The 22,436-nt window shown below is 46.3% G+C and overlaps 1 protein-coding gene across 9 annotated transcripts in view; it reads right to left on the reverse strand.

Annotated features, from left to right (window-relative positions):
- Nucleotides 1-6,895: 6,895 nt before the first annotated feature.
- KMT2C (lysine methyltransferase 2C) overlaps nucleotides 6,896-22,436 on the reverse strand; it is a 573,154-nt gene continuing 557,613 nt past the window's right edge. For all 9 annotated transcript variants that reach the window (XM_063921867.1, XM_063921863.1, XM_063921864.1 and 6 more), the window contains 4 exons: nucleotides 17,171-17,287; nucleotides 16,979-17,052; nucleotides 16,008-16,116; nucleotides 6,896-8,890 (listed from right to left, as the gene is read on the reverse strand). In XM_063921867.1, coding sequence (XP_063777937.1) covers nucleotides 8,798-8,890; nucleotides 16,008-16,116; nucleotides 16,979-17,052; nucleotides 17,171-17,287 — 393 coding nt within the window. In that variant the 3' untranslated portion in view covers nucleotides 6,896-8,797. The remainder of the gene's footprint in view (nucleotides 8,891-16,007; nucleotides 16,117-16,978; nucleotides 17,053-17,170; nucleotides 17,288-22,436) is intronic.

Here is a 22,436-nt window from a genome sequence, read left to right on the forward strand (position 1 = left end):
AACCTATGACCTTTTGTTATAATGCGGAGACGGATTCCTGTGTCCAATGAACAATAAGAATGTAGGGACCATTGTACTGTACTGTGTGTAAGTGTATATAAAGACAAGCCGACCTGGGCCAGCTCTCTACTCTTTTCAACGGTTCTCATCACTGATAATCGGGAGCTGGATATCCAGGAAGGCGCATGCGATTGTTTCCCCTTGTGCGTAAGTTCTCTGCAACCATCTTTATCTCCTATTTTGTTGTAAGCCATTCTCTCTCTCCTTCCCCCTTAAATGTAATTGTGTCTTTGTTGTATTTTAATGTGTAGTAACTCGGTTAGGTATTTTTATGTTAGTTTGGTAGTGTATAACTTGTAATGTGTATTCTTTTGCAATTGAACGTTCATTCATTCCCTTAAAAGGTGTTAGACCCTTAGACCGGTATTTGAGTGTTTATTATATTGCTAAAGGGTTCTCAGAGCGTAAGTCGCTCATACAGCTTTTAAACTAACAAGGTTACACTGTGTTGCATTTACACCTTATCACTGCACAAAGGTTTACAATATAAGTACATTGTTTATGATATTGTTACAAAGGTTTAACTCTGTGAGCGTCAGCGCCGCTTGTGATCTCCTCGTGGTCTCGAGCGTCCGCTACGCTGATAGCGTATCATTACGGTAATCGGCAGCCTATAGCGTGCTTGCCTCTACGCATTAAGCCATGAGCGAACGTGCAGCTCGTGCGTCTCGTCCACGGCTAAGCGTCCGCTACGTTGAGTGCGTACCCTTACGGTACCACATACTCCAATAGCGTACTGAGTCTCTTAACATTTTAGCGTGTTTAATATAGGATATATATTAGGCTTTGTCACCGCATATATAACACAACGTCTTTTATATGTTCGATGGTTAGCAAAACAGTATCCCTGTCGAGGGAATCAATGTTGTCTGACAGGGTATCAGTCCATGTTGCTGCAGCACTACACATCCAGGCTGAAGCAATAGCAGGTCTCAGTAGAGTACCAGAGTGTGTATACACAGACTTCAGGATAGCTTCCTGCTTTCTATCCGCAGGATCCTTTAGGGCGGCCGTATCCTGAGACGGCAGTGCCACCCTTTTAGATAAGCGTGTTAGCACCTTGTCCACCCTAGGGGATGTTTCCCAACGTAACCTATCCGTTGGCGGGAAAGGGTACGCCATCAGTAACCTCTTAGAAATCACTAGTTTTTTTATCAGGGGAACTCCACGCTTCTTCACACAAATAATTTAATTCATCAGATGGGGGAAAAGTCACTGGCTGCTTTTTCTCCCCAAACATAATACCCCTTTTGGTGGTAACCGGGTTAATATCAGAAATGTGCAATACATCTTTCATTGCAGTAATCATGCATCGGATGGCTTTTGTAGACTGTACATTTGTCTCATTCTCATCTACACTGGAGTCAGACTCCGTGTCGACATCTGTGTCTACCATCAGAGCTAGCGGGCGTTTATGAGCCCCCGACGGCTTCTGAGTCGCCTGGGCAGGCGCGGGCTGAGACCCAGACTGTCCCAAGGCTGCTGCGTCATCGAACCTTTTATGTAAGGAGTTGACACCGTCGGTTAAGCCCTTCCACATATCCATCCAATCAGGTGTCGGCCCCGTCGGGGGCGACACCACATTTATCTGCCCCTGCTCCGCCTCCACATAACCCTCCTCATCAAACATGTCGACACAGCCGTACCGACACACCGCACACACACAGGGAATGCTCAGACTGAGGACAGGACCCCACAAAGTCCTTTGGGGAGACAGAGAGAGAGTATGCCAGCACACACCACAGCGCTATATAACACAGGGATTTACACTGCTAATAAGTGATTTTCCCAATAGCTGCTTGTCTATCGATTTGCGCCTAAATTTATGTGCCCCCCCCTCTCTTTTTAACCCGTCTTGTACCTGGATACTGCAGGGGAGAGCCTGGGGAGCGTGCTTCCAGCGGAGCTGTAAAGGGAAAATGGCGCTGGTGTGCTGAGAAGGCCCCGCCCCCTCAGCGGCGGGCTTCTGTCCCGCTTTTTCTGTAAAGTAATGGCGGGGTTTTTTACACATATACAGTTAACTGACTGTATTATGTGTATTCTTTTGCCAGAAGGTATTGAAATTGCTGCCCAGGGCGCCCCCCCCCCCCCCCAGCGCCCTGCACCCTACAGTGACCAGAGTGTGTGGTGTGCTGTGGGAGCAATGGCGCACAGCTGCAGTGCTGTGCGCTACCTTAATGTAGACAGGAGTCTTCTGCCGCCGATTTCATCGTTTCTTCTGTCTTCTGGCTCTGCAAGGGGGACGGTGGCGCGGCTCCGGGAACGGACGATCGAGGTCAGGCCCTGTGTTCGAACCCTCTGGAGCTAATGGTGTCCAGTAGCCTAAGAAGCACAAGCTAGCTGCACGCAGGTAGGTTTGCTTCTCTCCCCTCAGTCCCACGTAGCAGTGAGTCTGTTGCCAGCAGATCTCACTGAAAATAAAAAACCTAACAAATACTTTCTTTTCTAGCAAGCTCAGGAGAGCCCACTAGGAGCACCCAGCTCTGGCCGGGCACAGATTCTAACTGAGGTCTGGAGGAGGGGCATAGAGGGAGGAGCCAGTGCACACCAGATAGTACCTAATCTTTCTTTTAGAGTGCCCAGTCTCCTGCGGAGCCCGTCTATTCCCCATGGTCCTTACGGAGTTCCCAGCATCCACTAGGACGTCAGAGAAAACAAGTTTTATGGTAAGAACTTACCTTTGTTAAAACTCTTTCTGCGAGGTACACTGGGCTCCACAAGGCGCCCACCCTGACGCACTTAGCTTCTTTGGGTTCATTTGGCATTAGCCGCTGACACTTCTCTTGTCGTGAGAGTGTGGTGTATGTGGCTACTAACCGTTGTAGTCTCTTTTCCTGCTACTGCATTGGGCTGGTTAACTAAACTGAGCTCCTGTGCTGGGAGGCGGGGTGATATAGGAGGCGGCGCTATGCATTCTGGGAACAATCAAAGCTTTGAGTATGTTGGTGCCTCGGATCAAGATCCTACTCTGCACCCCATTGTCCAGACTTGTGGAGCCCAGTGTACCTCGCAGAAAGTTTTAACAAAGGTAAGTTCTTACCATAAAACTCGTTATATTCCACTACTGTGATTTGCAATTGTCCTGTAAACAGCTGATTCTGGACCGGTTTCCAATAATCTGACACAGTGGTGTAGTAGTTCCCCTTGCTAGTCTTTAATTAATAGCAAAGTCAATGGAAACTAATTTTATAGTGGAAGCTGTCAAATTATTTCTCCTTTTGAGGCTTTTTTTTAATTTTGTTTTTACACCAGAAGGTTCCCTCTCTTACAGATCCTTGGGCGGATGGGATGCAGTCAATTTACCTCCAATTAAAATCCCGACATGGACACAATCCCGACAGGTCAAAATGCCGACATGAGTTTTTAATTGAAACCGACTTGTTCATACTTTACCATCCCAGTTGACCTGGAGTGTACCATGTCCCCTCGCATGGCGAGTGCAGCGAGCCATGCGAGGGGACATGGTACACTTATATGGTGTCCATGTCAACATACACACACAAAAACATTGAAAAAAGCATGTCAGGATTTTGACCTTGTCTGTATTTTAATTGTCGCTATTTTGTCCATGTCGGGATTTCGATTGGAGGTATTTCATACTGATCCCTGGCGGATATCCCTCAAAGATGTATAACTCTGGATCTGCGGTATCTACTTAACTCAGGAGGTAATTCAGATCTGATCGCCGGGCTGCGTTTTTTGCTGCCTTGCGATTAGATAGTCGCCGCCTACAGGGGGAAGGGGAAAGCTATCTGCAAGTGTGTGATCGCTTCTTTTACAGAGCTGCTCAAAACTCAGTTTGTGCAGTCTCTGTGCAGCCCAGGACTTAGTCTTCGTGTACGACGGAATCCTGCTGATCGGGGCCAGAGCTGACGTCAGACACCCTCCCTGAAAATGCCTGCGTTTTTCCGGACACTCCTGGAAAACAGTCAGTTGTCACCCACAAACGGGATCTTCCTGTCAATTACCTTGCGAACGCCCATACGTTCTGATTTTTCGCCATATCCTGTCGCTAGGCACCGATGCCTGCCACGGTTGTGTGACGCGCCGGTGCATACGCAGTTCAGACAGCGAAGGGAGATCACTGGAAAGTCCCCCATGGTGCCGGGAGACACTGCTATAGCCGCTTTTGAAAATCCCCTGAACTCACTGTGCGGCATCAAGTACCAATTCAGCGCTGCCAATCTGCCACCTCAGCCGCTCCTGTAACAGCTGCTCTGCCTGCCCTATCTCGGCTGCACTCCCTGAGCCCCAGCCACCGCTCTAATGTTTACAGTAAAGCTCTTATCAGCTAATGCTACCAGGGGGATTCGTAGACTGCCCTCCGGCGGCCGCTGCAGTTCTTTTTATATCCTTTGCTCTCCCTGCACGCGGGGTCTCCCTCAGCCTTCCTGATCATAGCACGTGGGACCCTCTCACAGCCAGCGCGAGGAGGCTTTGGAAGCTTCCCTGGCGTTCATAGCCACTTTTCAATGTCAACTCATAGGGCGATATTCAATTCTTTTCACCACCTTCCACACCCGTTGTTTTTGCTGACAGGTGTGGTATAATTATTTCAGCCCGCTACTCCCAGTGTAGCACCCTGCGCTTTATGCAGCTAAACCGGATTACTATGGGCGCAATATGTACGATAACAGGGATTACTTTAGAAAGGAGATTGGTCGTGATATATCATTTGAATACCGCCCATGTCACAACCCCATACAAATATATACTGCATACACATGTCAACCTACCAAACCAGTCACAATTCTATATGTACATATAAATACCTAATATATATTTTTTTTTCTTTTTACACAAACACACACACACACACACACACACACAATAAGTGAACTTTTTACCTCACACTGGCTTATCACATTACTACACACACATATATATATATATATATACACACACACACACACACACACACACACACACACACACACACACACACACACACATATACACTCTGAAATCTCATATATTAGTTCTCAATGTATACATTATATGGTACATTTAAAGTTTTAATAACCAACATTCGGAATACACTCTCCCCCTGGTGGTCTATTATATGAACGTCATACAAATAGATCACCTTCTATAATCTTTTAGCCATAAGCCACAGAATTTTCAAAATAAGGCCAGGTTAGTGCAGCGTTAGGATGGACTGTATGAGGTAACCCCAATTGACTATATGTTAGCATCAAAGGGGGTCGTCTGTCTCTTAGGTCTGTCTATCATTTCCCTCTCTGCACTTTCTATATTACAGGATGAATAAAGGTCAGAACTCTCCTGCATGTCACTGCTCCCATCATCCAGGGGACCACTATCAATGTCTACAGAATCTACATGGGTAACTTCCTGGTTAAATTCTGACAGAACTCTAGGGGGGGGATGCGGTCAAGATCCATCCGGCGGTCGAAATACCGACACCGGAATCCCGACCGCCACAATCCCGACATATTCTCCCTCCGTGGGTGTCCACGACACCCATAGAGGCAGAATAAAATAGTGCCCGCAGCGTGGCGAGTGCAGCGAGCCCGCAAGGGGCTGCGCTCCGCTCGCCAGCTCTGTCGGGATTCCGGTGTCGGTATTTCGATCGCCGGGATCCCGACCAGCGGGATTTCGTACTGATCCCCTAGGGGGCCACCTAGCAACTTCCTTTTCAGCAATTTCCCCACATTCTGTACCTTGATCCATATAGTAGCATCCTGGGCCTTACTCTTCCATACCCTCCAACATTTAAGACATAAAAACCGGTACAAATTAGGAAAGGGGGCGTGGCCATGCCCCCATTCCTATACTTTCAATGGAAATTTGGAGAGTCAAATCGGTGCAAAGCCCTTTTTGGCATGTACAGAACATAAAAAAAGGTACTGTACCTGCCAAAAAGGTACAGTTAGAGGGTATGCTCTTCCTCTACATAACTTTCAGTATAATTAGGCACTAACTGCTCAGTTATTCTATCTTTCGATTCCCTTTCAATTGACCTAACTTCACCTTTCTTCCCAAAGTTCTCCAAATGGATCTCCCTACCTATAGGGAGCAGGTTCTGTCTCTGGTGTGTTAGTATGGCGCTCTGCCCATTTTCTAGTTGTATGCTATACACGGGCAGATATGAAAACTTTTCAATTACCACATAAGGTTCTTCTCTTCACCTGTGAGTTTGAATTTTTTCGGTGTTCCTAACTGCTTTAATAATACTCTGTCTCCAGGAGATAGAACCTGATCCCGCACTTTCCGGTCATAGCGAACCTTGTTTTTCTCTCCTAATTTATTAGCTGGGTGTTCTTCCAAAGTATATGCGTCCTTTAGTGCTTTCCTTCATTTCTTCACATATTTTATATGTGAAGCATAATGACTTTCAGAGTGTATACGTATACATTATATGGTACATTTAAAGTATTAATAACCAACATTTGGGTTACAATTACATGTCAGCTTGGACAGTCCTATGTGACCTGGATAGTGTCATATGTTTGTATATGTTTTTTAATTATTATATTATATTCTCAAAATAAGTTTTATACATTTTCAAATTAGCCGCTGTTTTGAGAGTACTCTTATTGTTTTTATATATAACAATAAGTTTTTATATATACTTTATATATTTATATAAAGCACTGCAGAATATGTGGGTTGGGACCGATATGCCAGCGGTCAGAATACTGACCGCGGCATCCCGATGCATAGAATCTCGACAGGGGCAAGGTAAGTATACTTACCCCTTCCGGCAGCCTAAACCTAACCCTTCCACCCCTCGCAGCCGAACTTACAGCAAAAAGGTCCATGGAGCCACTCATCAGGATGATTTCCATTTTACTAAAAATATATCGCACACACATTATAGTTGTAAAATATTTTTATTTGTAAATGCTGATCTTCTAAATCTGCTTCCACGAATTCCAAAACCCATAACACTCTGTATACTCAAAAAAAAAAAATTTTTTTTTTCTTTTTGCCAACATTATATTCTATTTTACAGGACAGAAAAAATGAACTGTAGGACAAATACTGGTAGGATGTTGGGATATTTTACAAGAAGAAAAATATTCAAGAAACAATTTCATACAGCTATTTATCAAGAGAAAAATATATACAATTGATTTTTTTTCTGTACGATAAAAAATACATCATGCCATATACATTACAAGTTCAAGACTGTGTGACTGAATATATCAAGAACATACAGTCCACTTTCATTGTGCACACAAATAAAACGCTTTATTTTATATTCAGCCTGTGAAGTGTCAGTACCGGAATTGATGTACAAAGAAAGAAAGAAAAATAAAGAAAATAAAAAAATTCAGAAGCGTGTTACGTTTCTACAAGCAAACACAAAAAGTTTATATTTTTTTCTTTTTTTTTTTAAGCTTAAAGAAATGTAAACAAAAACAAATTCATACACACTCTTTTTAAATTAATTTCTGCAAACCCTATCGCCAAAGTCCTGCAGTTGCAAGTATATTACTCTAATAGTTAACTTCGGTTTTATTTTAACCATAGCACAAATCTTATCATGAAAGAAGATATTTGTCTCACTGTACATGATTCATTATATATCACAATATAGGTTTACCGATTACCTAAATCGGATTTTTTTTTTTTTTTCCAATATGCCGGCAGGAAATGAAAATTGAGAAAAAAAAAAAAAGAGGAAAAAAACAAACAAAAAAACAACCCTCCTCTTGGGTAGTTTTAGCAGTTATTCACAGTTATCACAATTTATAAGCACAAAAAAACCTGACTTGGGAAAAAAAACAGGGATATTACAATATGATTTGAAATGTGAAATCAAATGGCTAGTAGAGCCTAATGTTATTAATGTTAGAAAATGGGGAGAGGCAATAAGTAAATGCATAACACAAAGACCACAGTTAATTTCTGCCTAGATCCCAAAAATATTTTTTGGGGGTGGGAAGAGGGGTGGGGGAAGGGGGGTTTAAGGACCAAAAGTGTCAAAGCTTCCAAATCACATTGTAACATCCCCGCTTTTTTTTTTTTTTTTTTTCAAAATTAGCACCCAAACTGCTGCAGTCTGGTAGCATTTGGTCATTCACTATTTTTATAATGTATTTTCAAAATATTTACAAGTCTGTACAAAGTAACATAGTTTTGTTAATTCTGCAGGTAACAGCAGCAGCTTGGCATTCTTCTGTTTTTTTTTTCTTTTAAAAAATAGCTTCATTCAGTTATCCAATAATAAATACAAAAAAAAGTTTCTCTTATCTTACAGAAATAAAAAACAAAAACCCTACAATAAACTGACTCATGGAATCAAGTATTTTAAATGTATTTTAGTGCAAGTTATTTTCCCTTAGCTCTATCCCTAAGGAAGTCATTTCAGTACATTCCTTGTTCAGTGGTGTCTACGTTTATTTAGTTTTCTTTATTAGAGGGCCTGCCCCTTTATCATATAAGGCGGTGGCCAGCACGTTGGGCATCTCACTTCGCTGGTGATCTCAGTCCTACATTCATGTATTTGCCCACCCGCTGACTTGTTTCTTGACCCAAGTGAAACTAGTTTCTTCAGTAAGCTGGAAGCAGTAGCGCTGGGCTCTAGAACCAGCTGCCTCTTCAAGACGCTCCTGAGAGGCCCGACAGCTTTTCTTGCCAGTGACCCTTCTTCATGGCAGCTACTAGTGTCACTAGCTACGTTCCTAACTTGAAGACAAGTATATCATTTGCCAGCATGTTTAATCACATCTCAGGGACAAGTAAAACCTTGACGTAGCAAGGAACGCATTCAGTTCATCCATTTACGGCAGTTAACTGCACCACAGTGGCAGGGGATCTTGTGCTGGTCATCTTCAAAATCAAACTTATAGTCGTAACAAAGCTGGAAAGATGGAGAGATTGTTAAATACCACTTTATTTTTTACTATTAATTTACCGGCGCACTCACATTACATAACTCAGGAATCCCCAGAGCAGCACATCTTCTGCAGAAATACAGCACAAAAAGCCCATTATGTTCCTAGCTAACTCCAGCCTCAGAATGTAAAACGTGGTTCAGAGAGAAAAATGATTGCGGTGGTTTCTGGCAATGGTGAACACTGGCAGTATCCCTTAATTACCGTATATACTCGAGTATAAGCCGACTTTTTCAGCACTTTTTTTTGTGCTGAAAAAGCCACCTCGGCTTATACTCGAGTCAGTGGCAGTGCAGTGTGAAGGAGGGACACGGAGCGCACAGCGCGCGCCTCTCCTGTATCCCTCCTGCATCTCCGGCGGCAGCGGCGGGTCTATTAAAGGAAGTACCCGTTTGTGACCTCTGATCACGAGCCGGCACTTCCTTTAATAGACCCGCCGCGGCCGCCGGAGATGCAGGAGGGACACAGGAGAGGCGCGCGCTGTGCGCTCCGTGCAGCATGAGGGGCATATCTGGCAGCATGAGGGGCATATCTGGCAGCATGAGGGGCATATCTGGCAGCATGAGGGGCATATCTGGCAGCATGAGGGGCATATCTGGCAGCATGAGGGGCATATCTGTGCAGCATGAGGGCATATCTGGCACTGTGGGGCATATGTGGCAGCATGAGGGGCATATCTGGCAGCATGAGGGGCATATCTGGCACTGTGGGGCATATTTGGCAGCATGAGGGCATATCTGGCACATCAGGCACTGTGGGGCATATCTGGCACTGTGGGGGCATATCTGGCAGTATGAGGGCATATCTGGCACTGAGGGCTGTGTACGGCTAGAGCTGCATTTCCCACCCTAGGCTTATACTCGAGTCAATAAGTTTTCCCAGGTTTTTGTGGTAGAATTAGGTGCCTCGGCTTATATTCGGGTCGACTTATACTCGAGTATATACGGTACTTGCAGGAAACCAATATACTGTATACTGTAGGTTAAAATAAGATTTTAAACCTACCGGTAAATCTTTTTCTCCTAGTCCGTAGAGGATGCTGGGGACTCCGTAAGGATCATGGGGTATAGACGGGCTCCGCAGGAGACATGGGCACTATAAAGAACTTTAGAATGGGTGTGCACTGGCTCCTCCCTCTATGCCCGTCCTGCAGCCCTCAGAGAACCTGTACCCAGAGGAGACGGACAGTACGAGGAAAGGATTTTGGTAACCTAAGGGCAAGATTCATACCAGCCCACACCATCCACACCGTATAACCCGGAATATACGCAACCAGTTAACAGTATGAACAAACAGTATCAGTCAGCGACTGATCTTAACTGTAACATAACCCTTATGTAAGCAAGAACTATATACAAGTCATGCAGAAATATGTCCGCACTGGGACGGGCGCCCAGCATCCTCTACGGACTAGGAGAAAATGATTTACCGGTAGGTTTAAAATCTTATTTTTTCTTACGTCCTAGAGGATGCTGGGGACTCCGTAAGGACCATGGGGATTATACCAAAGCTCCAAACCAGGCGGGAGAGTGCGGATGACTCTGCAGCACCGATTCAGCAAACATGAGGTCCTCATCAGCCAGGGTATCAAACTTGTAGAATTTAGCAAAAGTGTTTGAACCCAACCAAGTAGCTGCTCGGCAAAGCTGTGAAGCCGAGACGCCTCGGGCAACCGCCCAAGAAGAGCCCATCTTCCTAATGGAATGGGCCTTTACCGAATTTGGTACCGGCAATCCAGCCGTAGAATGAGCCTGCTGAATCGTGTTGCAGATCCAGCGAGCAATAGTCTGCTTAGAAGCAGGAGCGCCAACCTTGTTGGCTGCATACAGGACAAACAGAGCATCTGTTTTCCTAATTCGAGCCGTCCTGGCTACGTAAATTTTTAAGGCCCTGACTACATCAAGGGATTTAGAATCCTCCAAATCTCCCGTAGCCACAGGCACCACAATAGGTTGGTTCACATGAAACGATGACACCACCTTAGGCAAAAATTGAGGACGAGTCCTCAACTCTGCTCTATCCACATGGAAAATGAGATAGGGGCTCTTATGAGACAAGGCCGGCAATTTGGACACCCGCCTTGCAGATGCCAAGGCCAACAACATGACCACCTTCCAAGTGAGAAATTTTAACTCAACAGTTTGAAGAGGCTCAAACCAGTGAGATTTTAGGAATTGTAACACCACGTTAAGGTCCCATGGTGCCACTGAGGGCACAAAAGGAGGCTGAATGTGCAGCACTCCCTTTACAATAGTCTGGACTTCAGGGAGAGAAGCCAATTCTTTCTGGAAGAATATAAAAAGGGCCGAAATCTGTACCTTAATGGAGCCCAACTTTAGGCCCATATCCACTCCAGTCTGTAGAAAGTGGAGAAACCGGCCCAAGTGGAAGTCTTCCGTAGGAGCATTCTTGGCTTCACACCAAGAAACATACTTCCTCCAGATACGGTGATAATGTTTCGCCGTCACCTCCTTCCTAGCTTTTATCAGAGTAGGGATGACTTCCTCCGGAATACCCTTCCCAGCTAGGATTTGGCGTTCAACCGCCATGCCGTCAAACGTAACCGCGGTAAGTCTTGGAACACGCAGGGCCCCTGCTGTAACAGGTCCTCCCTGAGAGGAAGAGGCCATGGATCTTCTGTGAGCAGCTCCTGAAGATCTGAATATCAGACCCTTCGAGGCCAATCTGGAACAATGAGTATTGTCTGCACTCTTCTTCGCCTTATGATTCTCAGTATCTTTGAGATGAGAGGAAGAGGAGGGAACACATAGACCGACTGAAACACCCATGGTGTCACGAGACCGTCCACCGCTACTGCCTGAGGGTCCCTTGACCTGGCACAATACCTCCGAAGCTTCTTGTTGAGGCGTGACGCCATCAGTCTATTTGAGGAAGTCCCCAAAGACTTGTTATCTCTGCAAAAACTTCTTGATGAAGTCCACACTCACCTGGATGGAGATCGTGTCTGCTGAGGAAGTCTGCTTCCCAGTTGTCCACTCCCAGAATGAATACCGCTGACAGAGCGCCTACGTGATTTTCTGCCCAGCGCAGAATGCTGGTGGCTTCTGCCATTGCCACTCTGCTCCTTGTCCCGCCTTGGCGGTTTACATGAGCCACGGCTGTGACGTTGTCTGATTGAATCAGAACCATATTCTCCGCTTGTCGTAGGCCGTTGTATATGGCTCTCAATTACAGTATGTTGATGTGCAGACAAGCCTCCTGGCTTGACCACAGTCCCTGAATATTCCTTCCTTGTGTGACTGCTCCCCAACCTCGGAGGCTCGCGTCCGTGGTCATCATAACCCAGTCCTGAATGCCGAACCTGCGACCCTCTAGAAGGTGAGCACTCTGGAGCCACCACAGGAGAGACACCCTGGCCCTGGGGGACAGAGTTATTTTCTGATGTATTTGAAGGTGTGACCCGGACCACTTGTCCAGAAGGTCCCACTGAAAAGTCCTTGCATGAAACCTGCCAAAGGGGATGGCCTCGTAGGTCGCCACCATTTTCCCCAGTACTCGAGTGCACTGATGGACTGACACTCTTTTCGGTTTCAACAAATCTCTTACCATGTTCTGGAGTTCCAGGGCTTTTTCCCCTCGGGAGAAAAACCCTCTTTTGTTCTGTGTCCAGAATCATGCCTAAGAAAGACAGCCGAGTCGTTGGGACCAACTGCGACTTTGGTAGATTTAGAATCCATCCATGTTGCTGTAGCACTCCCAGGGAGAGCGACACGCTTTTCTGCAACTGTTCCTTTGATCTCGCTTTTATCAGGAGATCATCCAAGTACGGGATAATTGTGACTCCTTGCCTGTGTAGGAGCACCATCATTTCCGCCATTACCTTGGTGAACACCCTCGGGGCCGTGGAAAGCCCAAACGCAATGTCTGAAACTGGTAATGACAGTCCTGTACAGCAAATCTCAGGTATGCCTGATGAGGAGGATATATGGGGACGTGAAGGTATGCATCCTTTATGTCCAATGACACCATAAAATCCCCTCCTTCCAGGCTGGAGATGACTGCCCTGAGCGATTCCATCTTGAACTTGAACCTTTTTAAGAACAGGTTCAGGGATTTTAGATTTAGAATGGGTCTGACCGAGCCATCCGGTTTCGGGGCCACAAATAGGGTTGAATAGTACCCTTTCCCCTGTTGTGTTAGGGGAACCTTGATGATCACTTGCTGTTGACACAGCTTTTTAATTGCAGCTAAAATTATCTCCCTCTCTGGGGGAGAAGCTGGTAAAGCCGATTTGAAGAATCGACGACGAGGCACGTCTCCGAATTCCAGCTTGTAGCACTGGGATACAACTTCGATCGCCCAAGGATCCACGTCCGTCAGACGTGGCTGAAGAGTCGAAGACGTGCCCCCACCGGTGCGGCCTCCCTCAGTGGAGCCCCAGCGTCATGCGGTGGATTTAGTAGAAGCCGGGGAGGACTTCTGTTCCTGGGAACTGGCCGTAGCAGGCACTCTTTTCCCTCTACCCTTACCTCTGGCGAGGAAGGAAGAGCCCCGACCTCTTCTGGACTTATGCGATCGAAAGGACTGCATCTGATACTGAGGAGTCTTCTTTTGCTGTGGGGGAACATGAGGCAAAAAGGTAGATTTACCCGCGGTAGCTGTGGAAACTAGGTCCGCGAGACCTTCCCCAAATAAAACCTCACCCTTGTAAGGTAAAACTTCCATATGCCTCTTTGAGTCGGCATCACCCGTAAACTGGCGGGGTCCACAGTGCTCGCCTAGCGAGACCGCCATCGCGTTGGCTCTTGACCCTAGTTGTCCGACGTCTCTCTGAGCATCTCTCTTATATAAGACTGCGTCCTTGATGTGACCTAAGGTCAACAAAATGGTATCCCTATCTAGGGTATCAAGATCAGCTGACAAGGTATCTGTCCAAGCTGCTACCGCGCTACAGACCCAAGCCGATGCTATAGCCTGTCTGAGTAACGCACCAGTATGTGTATAAATTGATTTTAAGGTCGTTTCCTGTCTGCGATCAGCAGGATCATTAAGACCTGCCGTGTCTGGGGACCGTAGCGCCACCTTTTTGGATAAGCGCGTCAAAGCTTTGTCCACCCTGGGCGAGGATTCCCACCGTACCCTGTCCTGTGCTGGGAAAGGATACGCCATAAGAACTCTTTTGGGAATCTGCAGTTTTTTGTCTGGAGTTTCCCAAGCTTTTTCAAATAACGCATTCAGCTCATGAGATGGGGGAAATGTTACCTCAGGTTTCTTTTCCTTAAACATGTGTACCCTCGTGTCAGGGACAGAGGGGTCATCTGTAATATCCAAAACATCTTTTATTGCAATAATCATATAATGAATACTTTTGGCCACCCTTGGGTGTAGCCTTGCATCATCGTAGTCGACACTGGAGTCAGAATCCGTGTCGGTATCAGTGTCTGCTATTTGGGATAGGGGACGTTTTTGAGACCCTGAAGGGCCCTGTGACACCGTCAACGCCATTGATTGACTCCCCGTATTATCCCTGGACTCTGCTTTGTCCAATCTCTTATGTAACAAGGTCACATTTGCGTTTAAAACATTCCACATGTCCAACCAATCAGGTGTCGGCGTTGCCGACGGAGACACCACAATCATCTGCTCCACCTCCTCTCTAGAAGAGCCTTCCGCCTCAGACATGCCGACACAGGGATTGTGTGTATATATATATATATATATATATATATATGAGACAGTTCCCCCATTAAGGCCCTTTGGAGAGACAGAGAGAGGGTATGCCAGCACACACCCAGCGCCAATAACACTGGAAACAAAATTCCCAGATAAACAGCGCTTTTATATAATCATAGATAAATCTATACACTCACTGCGCCTTACAAGTGCCCCCCCCCCCCTCTTTTTTGCCCTCTGTCACCATGTTCAGCAGGGGAGAGTCCAGGGAGCCAGCTTCTGCAGTGTGCTGTGGAAGAAAATGGCGCTGGTTAGTGCTGTGAGATCAAGCTCCGCACCCTCAGCGGCGGGCTTCGGTCCCGCTCAAATTCATATATACTGGCGGGGGATTATAAAATATATTGCCTCCGCAGCCTAAATATTCCTATGAGCCAGTCCTACAGGTTTATTGCTGCCCAGGGCGCCGCCCTGCGCCCATCAGTGCCTGCAGTGTATGTAATGTGTGGGAGCAATGGCGTGCAGCGTTACCGCTTCGCGTTACCTCATAGAAGATCTGAAGTCTTCAGCCGCCTTTGAAGTCTTCTTTCTTCGTATACTCAACCGGCTTCTATCTTCCGGCTCTGTGAGGAGGACGGCGGCGCGGCTCCGGGACGAACGGCAAGGGTGAGACCTGCGTTCTGACTCCCTCTGGAGCTAATGGTGTCCAGTAGCCTAAGAAGCAGAGCCCATCATTTAAGTAGGTCTGCTTCTCTCTCCTCAGTCCCACGACGCAGGGAGCCTGTTGCCAGCAGTGCTCCCTGAAAATAAAAAACATAACAAAATTCTTTTTCAGAGAAACTCAGGAGCTCCCCTGTAATGCACCCAGTCTCCTCTGGGCATAGGATCTAACTGAGGGCTGGAGGAGGGGCATAGACGGAGGAGCCAGTGCACATCCATTCTAAAGTTCTTTATAGTGCCCATGTTTTCTGCGGAGCCTGTCTATACCCCATGGTCCTTACGGAGTCCCCAGCATCCTCTAGGACGCAAGAGAAATTACTATGATTATTATTAGTGATTTGCAGGGGCAGCTAAACAGCATCACACATTGCAAAGGGAGAATTGATGAGACCTAAATAAGCAAACACATTGCCACATTTCTGTGGTATAATGGTTACAGACTTTGTTTCTCTTCGTAACGGTCCAGGGTCTGTGAACTAATCTTTACCATTTGCTAGGGACTACCACCATAAAGCATGTAGGTGGCTGAACATACAGGGACTATGTCACAGAGCTGACACTCATGGGCATCATATGTATGAAGCAGAATCTACAGACGTACAGATAACACTAAGGTGGTAATGGCACAAAAAGAATCTCTGGCTTAATACCCTGGTAACTACGTTTTGGATCAGAACAATCAAAAAGTTTTATTCCTAGTATTTTTTTTTAACAAAATCAGAGATATTGTACCTCTTCACCCTTCTGTATCCTGCGATTAGAGCTGATTATTATTTTAGGTCCCTTCTCAAATGTCACCACTTCAGCCACGCAGTTAGGTGCACATGAATGGTTAACATACCTGGAAAGAGAGGGTAGGCGTGGTCACTTATTAACAGTTTCTTATATAGTGCAGCAAATTTTATCGCGCTTTAAAATTGGAAACAGTGATAAAACAAAACTGGGTAATAACAGACAATCAGAGGCAGGAAGGCCCTGCTTGCAAGCTTACAATCTTGCTTTCCACAGTCTTTTTTCATGTTATATAAATCATAACTCTACATTTCTTAAGTCCAGGACATAACATGTTATGGATCTGGCACACAACACAAGATACATTTGTAGAGATATGCCAACCCCACCGCAGGAATTTGTGAGGCTTAGAAACTTGTTTCTAATACATTTGACTTGTTCCTCACTCCCATACTAATTAATTCCCTCCCCTACCCATATGAGACTGCTATGTTGCCAATTCAAGCCACACCCGTACCTACTGTGTTATTCACTCTCTTCTCCTGTTGAACAGTGTATATTGGTGGCCATAGGTACAGAAAAAAATGTTGGTTGTGGACCAAGCAAACATTAGCAGGATCTGCAGCTTTCTGTGTTAGCATCTACACTTCCCATGTCATGCAGTGGTGCTTTGGTCTACAAGTACCATCCTTAAGAAATGCCAAGTTGAAGTCCGTATTAACAAAGCTTCCCTGGCGTTCATTAAAGGAACCAGATTGGTTCTCTTCCCCGGGGAACGTCAGAGCCACAACTATACTACTGAATCTAACTTAGCTTGCACCTACATGTTGCAATGTTCTTGTCAAAGCAGATGTGTGATACATAACAGAAAGACACCCAACTCCACCAACAGCACTGACAGTTTCTGTATTCTTATATACAAATATGTGCAAGCCTTCAAAAGTGCACACATTTAAACATTGATTACAAACCTTGCAGGTCCTCCAGTCAAAGTTGCATCAATCACATGTTCGTTATCAATACGGAACATATATACACCACGATTCTGTAACAAACGTTTCAGAGAAAAGTAAACAGTCTGATAAAATACAGTATAACCAAACACTTATAAAGATGCTATGGAAAAAAGGGACTGCTCTTTAACATGCCGATGCAGTCCATACCTGTGACTCGTACAACTTCTCCTTTCTATTTGCTACTTCATTGCGTATTATGGTTCCAATGTATTCGATCACCATAGTGTGCTTTTCAATGTCTCTAGCAGCATATAACCCCAGGCCCTGGAAAAAATAAGAATTTACTTACCGATAATTCTATTTCTCGGAGTCCGTAGTGGATGCTGGGGTTCCTGAAAGGACCATGGGGAATAGCGGCTCCGCAGGAGACAGGGCACAAAAAAGTAAAGCTTTAGGATCAGGTGGTGTGCACTGGCTCCTCCCCCTATGACCCTCCTCCAAGCCAGTTAGGTACTGTGCCCGGACGAGCGTACACAATAAGGGAGGAATTTTGAATCCCGGGTAAGACTCATACCAGCCACACCAATCACACCGTACAACTTGTGATCTAAACCCAGTTAACAGTATGATAACAGCGGAGCCTCTGAAAAGATGGCTCACAACAATAATAACCCGATTTTTGTAACTATGTACAAGTATTGCAGATAATCCGCACTTGGGATGGGCGCCCAGCATCCACTACGGACTCCGAGAAATAGAATTATCGGTAAGTAAATTCTTATTTTCTCTATCGTCCTAGTGGATGCTGGGGTTCCTGAAAGGACCATGGGGATTATACCAAAGCTCCCAAACGGGCGGGAGAGTGCGGATGACTCTGCAGCACCGAATGAGAGAACTCCAGGTCCTCTTTTGCCAGGATATCAAATTTGTAGAAATTTACAAACGTGTTCTCCCCTGACCACGTAGCTGCTCGGCAGAGTTGTAATGCCGAGACCTCTCGGGCAGCCGCCCAAGATGAGCCCACCTTCCTTGTGGAATGGGCCTTAACCGATTTAGACTGTGGCAGGCCTGCCTCAGAATGTGCAAGTTGAATTGTGTTACAAATCCAACGAGCAATCGACTGCTTAGAAGCAGGCGCACCCAACTTGTTGGGTGCATACAGTATAAACAGCGAGTCAGATTTTCTGACTCCAGCTGTCCTGGAACATATTTTCAGGGCCCTGACAACTTCTAGCAACTTGGAGTCCTCCAAGTCCCTAGTAGGTGCAAGGCACCACAATAAGCTGGTTCAGGTGAAACACTGACACCACCTTAGGGAGAGAACTGGGGACGAGTCCGCAGCTCTGCCCTGTCCGAATGGACAAACAGATATGGGCTTTTTTGAGAAAAAACCACCAATTTGACACTCGCCTGGTCCAGGCCAGGGCCAAGAGCATGGTCACTTTTTATGTGAGATGCTTCAAATCCACATATTTGACTGGTTTTAAACCAATGTGATTTGAGGAATCCCAGAACTACTTTGAGATCCCACAGTGCCACTGGAGGCACAAAAAAGGGTTTTGTATATGCAATACTCCCTTGACAAACTTCTGGACTTCAGGAACTGAAGCCAATTCTTTCTGGAAGAAAATTTACAGGGCCGAATTTGAACCTTAATGGACCCCAATTTGAGGCCCATAGACACTCCTGTTTGCAGGAAATGCAGGAAACGACCGAGTTGAAATTTCTTTGTGGGGCCTTCCTGGCCTCACACCACGCAACATATTTTCGCCACACGTGGTGATAATGTTGTGCGGTCACCTCCTTTCTGGCTTTGACCAGGGTAGGAATGACCTCTTCCGGAATGCCTTTTTTCCCTTAGGATCCGGCTTTCCATCTCCATGCCGACAAACGCAGCTGCGGTAAGTCTTGGAACAGACATGGTACTTGCTGAAGCAAGTCCCTTCTTAGCGGCAGAGGCCATAAGACCTCTGTAAGCATCTCTTGAAGTTCCGGGTACCAAGTCCTCCTTGGCCAATCCGGAGCCATGAGTATAGTTCTTACTCCTCTACGTCTTATAATTCTCAGCACCTTAGGTATGAGAAGCAGAGGAGGGAACACATACACCGACTGGTACACCCACGGTGTTACCAGAACGTCCACATCTATTGCCTGAGGGTCTCTTGACCTGGCGCAATACCTGTCCCGTTTTTTGTTCAGACGGGACGCCATCATGTCCACCTTTGGTATTTCCCAACGGTTTACAATCATGTGGAAAAAACTTCTCAATGAAGTTTCCACTCTCCCGGGTGGAGGTCGTGCTGAGGAAGTCTGCTTCCCAGTTTCCATTCCCGGGATGAAAAACTGCTGACAGTGTTATCACATGATTTTCCGCCCAGCGAAAAGTCCTTGCAGTTTCTGCCATTGCCCTCCTGCTTCTTGTGTCGCCCTGTCTGTTTACGTGGGCGACTGCCGTGATGTTTTTCCCACTGGATCAATACCGGCTGACCTTGAAGCAGAGGTCTTGCTAAGCTTAGAGCATTATAAATTTACCCTTAGCTCCAGTATATTTATGTGGAGAAAAGTCTCCATACTTGATCACACTCCCTGGAAATTTTTCCCTTGTGTGAGTGCTCCCCAGCCTCTCAGGCTGGGCTCCGTGGTTACCAGCATCCAATCCTGAATGCCGAATCTGCGGCCCTCTAGAAGATGAGCACTCTATAACCACCACAGGAGAGACACCCTTGTCCTTGGATATTGGGTTATCCGCTGATGCATCTGAAGATGCGATCCGGACCATTTGTCCAGCAGATCCCACTGAAAAGTTCTTACGTGAAATCTGCCGAATGGAATTGCTTCGTAGGAAGCCACCATTTTTACCAGGACCCTTGTGCAATGATGCACTGTTTTTAGGAGGTTCCTGACTTGCTCGGATAACTCCCTGGCTTTCTCTTCCGGGAGAAACACCTTTTTCTGGACTGTGTCCAGAATCATCCCTAGGCACAGCAGACGTGTCGTCGGGATCAGTTGCGATTTTGGAATATTTAGAATCCACCCGTGCTGATTGTAGCAGTATCCGAGATAGTGCTACTCCGACCTCCAACTGTTCCCTGGACTATGCCCCTATCAGGAGATCGTCCAAGTAAGGGATAATTTAGACGCCTTTTCTTCGAAGAAGAATCATCAATTCGGCCATTACCTTGGTAAAGACCCCGGGGTGCCGTGGACAATCCAAACGGCAGCGTCTGAAACTGATAGTGACAGTTCTGCACCACGAACCTGAGGTACCCTTAGTGAGAAGGGCAAATTTGGGACATAGAGGTAAGCATCCCTGATGTCCCGGGACACTATATAGTCCCCTTCTTCCTGGTTCGTTATCACTGCTCTGAGTGACTTCCTCTTAATTTGAACCTTTGTAAGTGTTCAAAAAAAATTTTTTAGAATAAGTCTCACCTAGCCTTCTGGCTTCAGTACCACAATATAGTGTGGAATAATACCCCTTTTCTGTAGTAGGAGGGGTAATTTAATTGTCACCTGCTGGGAATACAGCTTGTGAATTTTTTCCCATACTACCTCCTTGTCGGAGGGAGACTTGGTAAAGCAGACTTCAGGAGCCTGCGAAGGGGAAACGTCTCGACATTCCCATCTGTACCCCCGGGATACTACTTGTAGGATCCAGGGGTCCTGTACGGTCTCAGCGCCATGCTGAGAACTTGTCAGACGCGGTGAAACGCTTCTGTTCCTGGGAATAGGCTGCCTGCTGCAGTCTTCTTCCCTTTCCTCTATCCCTGGGCAGATATGATCTTATAGGGACGAGAGGACTGAGGCTGAAAAGACGGTGTCTTTTTCTGCAGAGATGTGACTTAGGGTAAAAAACGGTGGATTTTCCAGCAGTTGCCGTGACCACCAGGTCCGATGGACCGACCCCAAACAAGTCCTCTTCCTTTATACGGCCATACTGTGCCGTTTGGAATCTGCATCACCTGACCACTGTCGTGTCCATAACATCTTCTGGCAGTTATGGACATCGCGTTTATTCATGATGCCAGAGTGCAAATATCCCTCTGTGCATCTCGCATATATAGAAATGCTCTATAGTCAATAAAATACTGTCCCTGTCAAGGGTATCAATATTTTTAGTCAGGGAATCCGACCAAGCCACCCTAGCTCTGCACATCCAGGCTGAGGCGATCGCTGGCCGCAGTATAACACCAGTATGTGTGTATATACTTTTTATTATATTTTCCAGCCTTGTCAGCTGGTCCTTGAGGACGGCCCTATCTATAGACGGTACCGCCACTTGTTTTGATAAGCGTGTGAGCGCCTTATCCACCTTAAGGGGTGTTTCCCAACGCGCCCTAACTTCTGGCGGGAAAGGGTATACCGCCCATAATTTTCTATCGGGGGGAACCCACGCATCATCACACACTTTATTTAATTTATCTGATTCAGGAAAAACTATGGTAGTTTTTTCACATCCCACATAATACCCTCTTTTGTGGTACTTGTAGTATCAGAAATACGTAACACCTCCTTCATTGCCTTTAACGTGTGGCCCTAATAAGGAATACGTTTGTTTATTCACCGTCGACACTGGATTCAGTGTCCCTGTCTGTGTCTGTGTCGACCGACTAAAGTAAACGGGCGTTTTAAAACCCTTGACGGTGTTTTTGAGACGTCTGGACCGTACTAATTGTTTGTCGGCCGTCTCATGTCGTCAACCGACCTTGCAGCGTGTTGACATTATCACGTAATTTCCTAAATAAGCCATCCATTCCGGTGTCGACTCCCTAGAGAGTGACATCACCATTACAGGCAATTGCTCCGCCTCCTCACCAACATCGTCCTCCTACCTGTCGACACACACGTACCGACACACAGCACACACACAGGGAATGCTCTGATAGAGGACAGGACCCACTAGCCCTTTGGAGAGACAGAGGGAGAGTTTGCCAGCACACACCAAAAACGCTATAATTATATAGGGACAACCTTATATAAGTGTTTTCCCTTATAGCATCTTAATATATATATAAGCATATCGCCAAATTAGTGCCCCCCCTCTCTGTTTTAACCCTGTTTCTGTAGTGCAGTGCAGGGGAGAGCCTGGGAGCCTTCCCTCCAGCCTTTCTGTGAGGGAAAATGGCGCTGTGTGCTGAGGAGATAGGCCCCGCCCCTTTTTCAGCGGCCTCGTCTCCCGCTCTTAACGGATTCTGGCAGGGGTTAAATATCTCCATATAGCCTCCGGAGGCTATATGTGAGGTATTTTTAGCCAAAATAGGTATTCATTTGCCTCCCAGGGCGCCCCCCTCCCAGCGCCCTGCACCCTCAGTGACTGCCGTGTGAAGTGTGCTGAGAGGAAAATGGCGCACAGCTGCAGTGCTGTGCGCTACCTTTAGAAGACTGAGGAGTCTTCTGCCGCCGATTCTGGACCTCTTCTTACTTCAGCATCTGCAAGGGGGCCGGCGGCAAGGCTCCGGTGACCATCCAGGCT

This window comes from Pseudophryne corroboree, chromosome 5, assembly GCF_028390025.1.
Source record: "Pseudophryne corroboree isolate aPseCor3 chromosome 5, aPseCor3.hap2, whole genome shotgun sequence".
Classification (NCBI taxonomy): Eukaryota; Metazoa; Chordata; class Amphibia; order Anura; family Myobatrachidae; genus Pseudophryne; species Pseudophryne corroboree.